At 39.3% G+C, this 10,683-nt stretch overlaps 1 protein-coding gene across 2 annotated transcripts; it reads left to right on the plus strand.

Moving 5' to 3' along the window:
* The first annotated feature begins 9,195 nt into the window (after positions 1-9,195).
* Positions 9,196-10,326, plus strand: ACTBL2 (actin beta like 2). Of its 2 annotated transcripts, XM_044663826.1 has the most exons (2): positions 9,196-9,324; positions 9,451-10,326. In XM_044663826.1, the coding sequence occupies exons 1-2, from the start codon at positions 9,196-9,198 to the stop codon at positions 10,324-10,326; spliced, it is 1,005 nt and encodes a 334-aa protein (XP_044519761.1). The 2 variants fall into 2 exon arrangements, with proteins under 2 accessions (XP_044519761.1, XP_044519753.1); XM_044663818.1 differs by having other exon boundaries at positions 9,196-10,326.
* The last annotated feature ends 357 nt before the right edge of the window (positions 10,327-10,683 follow it).

Raw genomic sequence — 10,683 nt, forward strand, 5'->3', positions numbered from 1 at the left:
GCTTTCCTTACTTGGTTACCCTAAGAAACTTAGGGGAAGGACTGCTTCTTATTTTATTTTAAATGTTAGTATATGCACATGTTGAAAAAATGCAAAAGAAAGGAAAATTATTTCTTAGAAGGGGCAGAACTTTTGTCTTAAAATAAATCCATTTAAGGGGCAGCTAGGTGGCTGATAGTGGAAAGAGAGTCAGGCCTGGAGATGGGAGGACCTGGATTCAAATTTGACCCCAAACACTTCCTACCTTTGTGATGCTGGGCAAGTCACTTAAGTCCCATTGCCTCGCTCTTAATGCTACTGATTCTAAGACAGAAGGTAAGGGTTTTTAAAAAATCAACCAATAAGTCAATCAATTTTCAATTATTCACCATTAATGAAGGAATAAAAATAATGGAATTTAAAATATTAAATGAACATTTTTCTACCTCTGAGCAGAAAAGAAGTCCTCTCACACAGAGAATTCCAAGAATTGAAATTGAGATATCAGCAAGATAACCTTGTAGTTTTCAAGGTCATCCTTGTAGGATTCTGCCATTTTGAGTTTGGGGTTTGGTTTGCTTTGGTTTTTTTCATGAAAGAAGGGAAAAGGAACCTTAGAGGCAATAAAGGAAATCATCTGACAATCTAAAAGGAAACTCTCTGCATTGTTGTTTAATCAATACAGAAAACATTTACAATGTAATGGGATCCTGGGATAATTATGTCTGTCTCTTAGTAATTAGCAGCTAGGGAGTAGTGCTCTTAAGTAACCTGCATGGGCTTGGGGCTTACTCTGGATTAGCTTCTTCATCATCACATTCTTTCAATTTACCCAAAGTGGCTAATGCTGTTGGAGAGCCTTCCAGGAAGTAGACTGTGGAAGTTATGAAGGCATCAGATATCTGAACTATATTAAACGTTGCTACACTGCTAGGACCAGTGTAGCTTTCTGTGTATAAGACCCTGGAATCACCTTTATGAGGTAGTGTCACACTTACCATGGTAGCTACATACCTCAGGGAATCAACTCAGACACACAGAACTAGAGAACCTTACAATTATTAATCTTCACTCCATTTTACAACCAAGCTGAAGCCTTTTCTGAGAGTATTCTTCTTCAAAAATCAACAGCTACAGCCAAGGAACTAGCTGAAATCATAGCCTCCTCTGAGTCCTCCCTGAACACTCTCCAACATCGCTCTGTAAGCCACTGACATAATAATCTTCAGGCAGAGAAAGGGAAGTTGACAGAGGAGCTAGCTTGGCACGTAATTAAGGAATTCATCTTTGGACATGTCAAACTGGAATCAGAATATCCAAGTGAAAATATGCTAAAGTAGGTTGAGGGTAACTGACAGGTCTCAAACTCATTGGTGGGATGTCTACCCTAAGCATTTGAAGAGTTTCCTTGGCAGAGTAGGTGAAGGAGAACAATTTATTCCAACTGCCATGAAGGCAGCAAAAACAGGTGCTGTGGTGCACTTAGAGTTTGATCAGACAAGGGAGAGACCAAGATCATTCACTTCTTCCTGGGCCATCACCAGTCATCCTGACTTTTGTCTCGCCATTGGACTTTAATGACTCTCAAAGAGAGAATGAGGCTGATGACTTTGTACAACTCTGCCTCACTTAAATCCAATTCAAGTGCAAGTTAAGACTTCACCCTGTGATGCCAATGGTTTTCTTTAAAGATGAAGGACAAGGGGGGAGCTGGGTGGCTCAGTGGTTTGAGAGCCAGGTCAAGAGATGGAAGGTCCTGGGTTCATATCTGACCTCAGATACTTCTTAGCTGTCTGACTCTGGGCAAAAGACTTAACTCCCCATTGCCTAACCCTTGCCGTTCTTCTGCCTTGGAAGCAATACATAGTATTGATTCTAAGAGAGAAGGTAAGAGTTTTAAAAGAAAGGAAATGAAGGACAAACAACAACCCTGCACATTTATTAAAATTTAAAGAACAAAAAGTTTACAAATTGCACATGTATGAATCATTATCCAGTTTTATATATCCTTCCATGAATTATTGTTTCACGTTCATTCATGCATTTTATAAGGATTAAGTATCTACTTTTCACAAGGGACCATGCTAAGGAGTAGGGCTACAAAAACAAAACCAAAAACAGGAGGGGACTTCTCAGATGACCCGTGGGGAAAGCTAAGGATTCTAAAAAGTAGAGTTGAATTAGAGTTGCATTAAAGACAAAGAGGACAGTCTGTTCAAAAGAATGGAGTCAGAACTTAGAATTTGGTGTTTGGGGATCAGTAAAGAATTTCAGCTTGGTTGAAATGTATAGGGCGCAAAATAAAAGTAGGCTGGAATCACACTGGCATCATAACAAATGCTTTTAAATCTTCTTTATAATTTTCTCCCTTTGCTTTCGCCTACATAGGCTAACTTTATCCTTGCATTAATATTCTGGATTTTTTTGCATTTTTAATACTTGGTATAGTGTTTCTAATTAACCTCCCATCTGTCCTGTCTCTCTTGATCTTTTTCTCCTCATTAAAACCAAAAATATCTTCAATATCAACCACAATTTGGAAATAAGATTGAGTAGTTTGGGAGGAGGATTAAAGTGGGAGGTAGGAGTTATTCCTCTCAGAGCACTTTTCCAACTCTACTAGTTTTCCCTGGTCCCCATTTTTTATACACATAACCAAAAAACAGTATGATATTTTGGATAGAAGGACTGTCTCAGAGCCAGGCTTTGGTACTCTTGGTAAATCGTTTAATCTTCCAGTGCTCTAAGCAATTGATCAAGACTCTAATCTGCAGAAAAGATACCAAGCTAAATTGGTAAAGACACCTGCCTCATGAGGGATTTCCTGATAGAAATGAAAGCACAGGATGGTTCCCATCCCTATACCTAGTAGTAGTGTTTACTTATTGTCGCTTTCATACATTCTTCTATTCAACAAATATTTCTTCAACCCTTGCTACATGCCATGTTCTTTCTTCCTGTTCTCTTTTTCTGCTTTTGTCCATATAATTCCCTCTCCTATATCTTCTTCCAACCTCCAACAAAGAATGCATTTATGTCTTCCTCTGAACTAAATGGTTCTTCCATTCCTAGACACCAGCCAGGCACCTGGTAGCCCTCTCTGTCAAAAAGAGGATGAACGTGGAGACCTCTGAGGATATCTTCCACCCCATCAGATTGTAAACTCCTTGAGGCCAAGAACTATCTTTGTCTCTGTTTCATATTCCCAGGGATTAGCACAGTGCATGGTGCATAGTAGGTACTTAATAAATGTTTCTCCAAATGAATTGAATTGAACTCCACCCTACTTACTGCCTTTCTGATTTCAATAGTATGCTCTCAGCAACATCTCTGGAAGGTTCCATAAAGGTTCTTGAAGTTAAGAAGTTTATTGAACAATATTCTACTAATAACAAGAGCTATTCCCTGGGATTCTCCAAGGCTTCATTAACTCTGCTCTCCTTTATCATTCATCCCCAACATGTTCTAGCCAGAGCAGGGCAGCTATATAGCACTACTTCAATGTAAGCCACTCACCTAACTATTGATGTTTCTTTCTTTCCAGTTAAAATTAAATATAACTCATAGGAGATGCTGATAAAACTTTTCAAGAGGCTAGATGTTCTGGCTAGATTGGAGCCATTCCAGATTCTACAGGAATATATAGGAGGCCAAACACTGCAGCTATTTGCTAGATTTTCAGTTTGCATCAATAATAGGAGGGAAAATGGAATTGTGATTCCATTAGTATATGGAACTCAATGAGGAAATTCATTCTTGCCAATGCAGAGTATCGTCCTCTCTGATATAAATGTGGAGAATTACCCAGAGCCCTGGAAGATTAGGTGATTTGCCCCAGAATCAAACAGTCAGTGAATGGAACATAAGGATTTCGAATCTCATAGGTTCTGTTGGTTTCTAGGTCAGTTGTCTATCCACTGTGCCACATTGCCTTATAACAAGGATGATGATGATAATTAACACTAATAATAAAGCTAGGATGGCATTATAGAGAGAGTCCAATGTACTTGGGTCTAAAGAATATCTCTGACACTTATGATCCTGGGCAATTCCTTTAATCTCTCAGTGCTCCAGGCAAGTCTGGAAGATTATAACTTATAAAAGAAGTGACAGTTTTCAGGGATAGCAGAAGTTTCTTTTTCAGAATACTGAAGAAATCACACATCCAAATCAAAAATAACAAGGAGAATAATGAATCCATTCAGTTTATGGGCAGATGGCACTTCATGCTTATAAAGTGATTCACAAACATAATCTTGTTTGACCCATACATTAGCTCTCTGAGATGGCTAATACAAGTATCATGAGGACCCTTCTGAGGTCATAAGGGGCTCAGAGATTTGCTCAAGATCATGTATGGCAAAACTAGTAAATGGGGAAGCTGAGATTTGAACCCAAGCCTTTGGAATCCAGCACAAGGGTTCTTTCCACAGCTTATATTGCTTCTCATAGGTGCAAACCAGTTTGACTAAGGTTTTTTTAATTCCAACCTTAGCTCCATTTGAGAGTTGTATATACCTGAAATCTTAGTCTTCTGGCTTTTCACCTGGCTTCATTCACTTCTCTGCATACACTTCTGAGACCAAGGCTTTCCATGACCAGTTAATAAATCATATGGTCATCAGGAGAATAAAAGAAGCCATAGGAAAGCCAGGCCTTCCTCAAGTTTTGGCTCATTCTAGTGTTCTTAAGACTGCATCTTCACCTATCTGAGTTCTAAGACAGAAAATCTTTGCTTGTTTTGACACTCAGAATCTGATTATTCTTTTCTTGATCTCTTGGCTTTCAAACATTTGAACTACTTCTGCCCTCTAGCAACCACTGGCACTTTAATTCCCTGGTTGATAAGCTGGGACCCTGATCCCTTGCCTGATTTTCCCAGCCCTGGCTCTTCATATGCTAAGCCTCTACCCCATTAACATCTCAGCATGACAGTCAGATACTTATGGGATGATGGGCAATACTTCCCTTGGTATGAAATCTGATATTTTATTGACTCCACAGTAAACATACCAGCCACCCAAAGGATATGAAGTACTTCTATACAGACAGTTTTCTATTTCTTTCTCTCTCTCAATATATAACACACTCTTCCCCACTTAAGTATCTTTAGCAGGGTAATTTCACTTTAGATGATAATAGAGATATTTCACTATTAAAAATACCTTTCTTCTCAGTACAGACATTATCTCATCATTTTTTGTTTGTTCTGAGATTTAAGTGACCCTGAGAGATCAACAATTTGTTTTCACATTGGAAAAATATTCTTGTTTTCTAGATTTTTCTTCAATTTCTTTTGAGTGACAACCTATTTTCCCATTCCCAATCAAAGTAGCAAGCAGGTAAATTTATTTTTAGATGATTTTATTGAAATATACCCAATACAACAGTCAAATAATAGGTCAGAATAGTTAGTAAGCATAATAGTTTTTATAGAAGGCCATGTTTCTCTGTATTTATATATTCACAATACACATTGTAAAAGCAATAACAAAAATGAGAATTGGCTTTGACTTCAACTCAACAGAAAGTTTTCAATATAAATCCATTACCTTTTCTTTATGTGGTTTTGCTTAAAGGAGGGTATTTTACTTTAATTTCCTATTTGTATTTGAGTATTTTATTTGAATGTGAGAAATTGCCGGAAGTACAATTTGTCTGCACCATGGAATGCAAAGAAAATAATATATTAAAAAAAGGTTGAAGGCAAGTTGGGGCCAAGTGGCAGGAAGGGCTTTTGGGAAGGGCTTTGCCTGCCAAACAGAAAAGGTATTTTGTTTTTGTTTTTGTTTTGCCAAAGAAAATAAGAAATCTCTGAAGTGTATTGAGTAAGGAAGCAGGAACAGGGAAGATGAGTAAAAGAGGTATTAGAGAGTGGAGAGATTTAAATCAGAGTCTAATTAGGAAATCAAGATGGTAGAACAGAAGGAAACCATTTAAATCAGCTCTAATTCACCTTTAAATAACCCAATTACTAAATAATTCACCTCTTAGACAAAGGAAGGGGAAGGGGAAAAGTATTTACCAAGTACCTACTATATTCCAGGCACTGAACTAAGCACTTTACAAACATTATGTTTGGACTTCACAATAATTCTGCAGGACTGGAGCTGTTATAATTTCCATTTATCCCTCAAGTCTTCTAGACTCCACCTACCTGGTTTCACAGTGGATAAAATGCTGGGCTTGAGTTCAAATCCAGCCTCAGACACCTGTCAGTTATATGAACCTTGACAAGTCACTTAATCTCTATCTGCCTCAGTTTCTTCAACTACAAAATGGGAATGATAACTCCTACCTTGCAGTCACTGCAACTCAAGTACTTTGCATTGGAACATAGTAGGTACAACAGAACATTAACTCCATTGTGATGAAGTTAACTATGGAGGATCTCTTGCATTCTGAGGACTTTTTCAGTGATTGGCTCTAAATGTTGATTCACAAAAGCAGCATAACCATAAAAGATGTGATGATGTTTGAGAATATCCTCCCAGAACGCTACTATTGTAGAAATATCTTTCTTACCTTTTGTTCCGTATTATTGGCATTGCTTCAGTATTTTGTGCATTTAACCAGCTTGGGGGAATAGGTCTCTAAATGGCAGCTTAATTAATATATGCCCCCATAAATTGCCAGAGCTAATTAAAAACACTTTCTGTAATAACGAATGGATGAGACCTTCTTTGGGGAAACTAAATGCACAACAGAGGGTTAAATGACTTTGAGCAAAACAACAGATCAGTCTCACTCTAAGTGTGTGGAATTCATGTCTTCTATTGGAGACAGCATTTCTTTCATGGAATACTCTGAAGACAGGGTTCCATCAATTCAGCATCTGGCACAGTTATGCTTCATGCTGTGCTGGGCTCAATCTCTTGCTTTCACTGATATGGCTCTGATTCATCAAGAGCTTTTGCAAATAAAGTTTTGTGCTAACTGCTATTTGTTGGTTTGGGGTGGGGGTTCTTTGCAGCATATGCATGTGAGGAATATTAATGGAGGGATAGAAAAATTGCAGAAATATTATTTCACTACAAAATATTATTTTAACACAAATTTCTGTTGCATTACTTAACAGAAAAGCTAAAAAACCAAAACCAGTCATCTTTGGTTGAGGGTGGGGGAATAGTTTTGTATTGTTCATTCCAAGATGGACAGCTTTGCTGGCAGTTAAAGAAAAAGATGAAGGGAAAAATCAATTCAGATAGGAGAGTGAGAAGAGCGTTCCTTAGAGAAGCATAAATCCTAGCCAAATGTCGTCTTCTCTGCCGAGGTTTCAAAGGTTCATTAAAGAAAATAACAGACAACACGCAGAGAAGAATAATTCTGTATTCAGCCTGAAGATGAAACCATAGCCCAAATGAGCATAGTCTGGTGTTACAACCCAATTCAAGGAGACCCCTGAGCAAAGGGCCAAGGAACAGCTCTTATTATTCTGAGCTGGAGAGTGCAGTTCTGTGGACTGGGTACACTGGATACAACTCTAATGAAAGTGGGAGGTTGTGTGTAAGAACTATGAGTCCCAATAACGATTTTGTTTTATAGGAGCACTAACAGGCAAGATTACTTCCTGTTTTGACAGCCCAGAAGGGGGAAAACAGTAATGAACTTCCAAATTCATTGCTATTGTCCTACTAAACATATCATGTGTTACAAACTGTCCTGGTCTTCTTATGGTACAAATAAAATTGAAATGAATATTTCCTATGAAGCTAGTACAGAATGGCAAGTCCAGAAATGAGAAACAGAATGTTCATCAAGGCTAGTACTGTTGTTTGGATTCTAATGACTACAAAGACATTTAGTTTTACTTTCCTACACTTCAAGGATAATAATACTTTGAGGATCAGGTTTGATATGTGGGTTTTCAAATCATTGTATTGAATAATACTATCAGATATCTATTATATAATAATACTATGTATCATTTATGTCTTATATATCATATAATATAACATGTTATATGTGGCATTTATGTAACATAAATACAACTAATGTTATTTATATTTTAATAAACAGCAATGTGACCATGGATGCCAATGGATCACATTTTAAGTAGTACCAGGCACCAAGCAACAATGCATTTAATAGACTCAGCATATATACAAACTCCCAGGGGAAAGGGCCTGGATCCTTTGTGCCTGTGTCCCACACAGGGCCTAACACAGTGCTTTGAACATAGGAGGATTTTCAGAGAATGTTTCTTGAATTAAAATGTACATCATGAAGGAAGGCTCTGAGTCACTTACTTGGTCATCTAATATCTTCTCATCTATCATCTTTTTTTGATTGATTTGTCTAAAGATAAATGATCTCTGTGTATTTGATCTTCCTCCATTAAAATGTAAGTTCCTTGAAAGCAAGGACTATTTCTTATATTTGTATCCCTAGCACTTAGCATGATGCCTAGCACATGGTGAGTAACTAATAAATGCTTCTTGTTGTTTTTGTTGACATCTTTTTAATGATCACCCAATTAACTTCGTCTTTAATGGTTTCAAAATGTTGTTTCTCTTAAATATCCCTAAATTGCACACAGCATTTAAATGGAATTCTGACTGCAGTTATCAATCCTCCCTCAGCTATGAAATTGTTTTATCCATAACATTAATTCTCCTCTGAGATATCCACTATGGTTAAGAGTACAGTATAGAAGGCTATCATTGCACATGGAATATGCAGAGTTGGAAAATGCATTGGAAAATGCAAACAACACTTTATACTGTCTAAAGTCATAGTTCATATGAAGAATTCTTTCCCCGAGGATAGTTGGAAGGATGGAGTTATTATTCTTACAGTACTGCCCACATCTTAGCCTTTCATCTTTTTATAATCCATATTGCATCACCATGTTTATCCAGAGTCACCACCAAAGCAGAGAGACATCTTCATGTGGGTTTTCTAATTACAGTAACTGATGAATTTGGTAGCCAATTTCCCTCTACAAAATCATTATTATTAACACCTAGACAGAGACCCTAACTGGAAACTCTAGGAGGGTTGGGGGCGTGATATAATGAGACAAGACATGGGTGGAGTCTACATGCTTCTTTTAAAAGCTTCTCATCACAACCCAAGTGCTTCCATTCTGCCAGTACTTCTACGAGGGTTAAAGCTAAATTTACCCTCTTTCCTTCTTCCCCTCGGTTGATTCCTACAAGTATATCTTCTGCATTTGAACTCAAACCACGTCTTCAGTAACATCCAGCCAGCACCATGTCTGATGATGACCTGTCAGCCCTGGTAATAGATAATGGGTCAGGGATGTGCAAGGCAGGCTTTGGTGGCGATGATGCCCCTCGGGCTGTGTTCCCCTCTATCGTTGGACGACCTAGACATCAGGGTGTCATGGTAGGAATGGGCCAGAAGGACAGCTATGTTGGAGATGAAGCCCAGAGCAAGAGAGGCATTCTCACACTGAAGTATCCCATTGAGCATGGGGTAGTCACCAACTGGGATGACATGGAGAAGATCTGGCATCACACTTTCTATAATGAGCTCCGGGTGGCCCCTGATGAGCACCCCATCCTACTTACTGAGGCACCCCTCAATCCCAAGATCAATCGGGAGAAGATGACCCAGATCATGTTTGAGGCATTCAACACGCCTGCCATGTATGTGGCTATCCAGGCTGTCCTGTCCCTCTATGCTTCTGGACGTACTACAGGCATCGTCATGGACTCCGGGGATGGAGTCACCCACACTGTGCCTATTTATGAAGGGTACGCCCTGCCCCACGCTATCCTGCGCCTCGATTTAGCAGGTCGGGACCTGACTGATTACCTCATGAAGATTCTCACTGAACGGGGCTACAACTTCACTACCACAGCTGAGCGGGAGATAGTACGGGATGTCAAGGAGAAGTTGTGCTATGTTGCCTTGGATTTTGAGCAAGAGATAGCCAGTGCTGCCACATCGTCTTCCCTGGAGAGGAGCTATGAGCTCCCTGACGGGCAGGTAATCACCATTGGGAATGAACGGTTCCGATGCCCTGAAGCCATCTTCCAGCCATCTTTCCTGGGCCTTGAGTCCAGTGGGATCCATGAAACAACTTTCAACTCCATCATGAAATGTGATGTCGATATTCGCAAGGACCTCTATGCCAACATTGTACTCTCTGGGGGTAGCACCATGTACCCTGGCATCGCTGACCGGATGCAAAAGGAAATCTTGGCCCTGGCACCCAGCACCATGAAAATCAAAGTTATCGCTCCTCCAGAGCGTAAGTACTCAGTCTGGATCGGTGGTTCCATTCTGGCCAGCCTGTCTACCTTCCAACAGATGTGGATCAGCAAACAGGAATATGACGAGTCTGGTCCCCCTATTGTCCACAGAAAATGCTTCTGAATGGACTTCTGGCTACTGGATAAGGTTTTGGGCTTAGAAATACCCCTTTTGGGGCATCGAGGTGGCTCAATGGCTAGAGTGCCAGGCCTAGAGATGGGAGAGCCTGGCCTCAGATACTTCCTAGCTGTGTGATCCTGAGCAAGTCATTTAACTCCAATTGCCCAGCCCTTACTGCTCTTCTGCCTTGGAATTGATATCTTATATCAATTCTAAGAAAGAAGGTAAGGTAAAAGGTAAAAGAAAAAAAAAGGTAAAAAGAAGGTTAAAAAAAAAAAAGAATATCCCTTTGGACATTGTGAGGGATGGGGGAAAGAAGGGAAGGTGACAACAATGGTGTTGATCCTGCCCCTCCTTTCA

The sequence above is a fragment of the Gracilinanus agilis genome, chromosome 1 (assembly GCF_016433145.1).
Source record: "Gracilinanus agilis isolate LMUSP501 chromosome 1, AgileGrace, whole genome shotgun sequence".
NCBI classification, from domain to species: Eukaryota; Metazoa; Chordata; class Mammalia; order Didelphimorphia; family Didelphidae; genus Gracilinanus; species Gracilinanus agilis.

Excerpts from the sequence above, each read along its gene's own strand:
- ACTBL2 (XM_044663818.1), top strand. The coding sequence starts at position 9,196 with ATGTCTGATGATGACCTGTCAGCCCTGGTAATAGATAATGGGTCAGGG.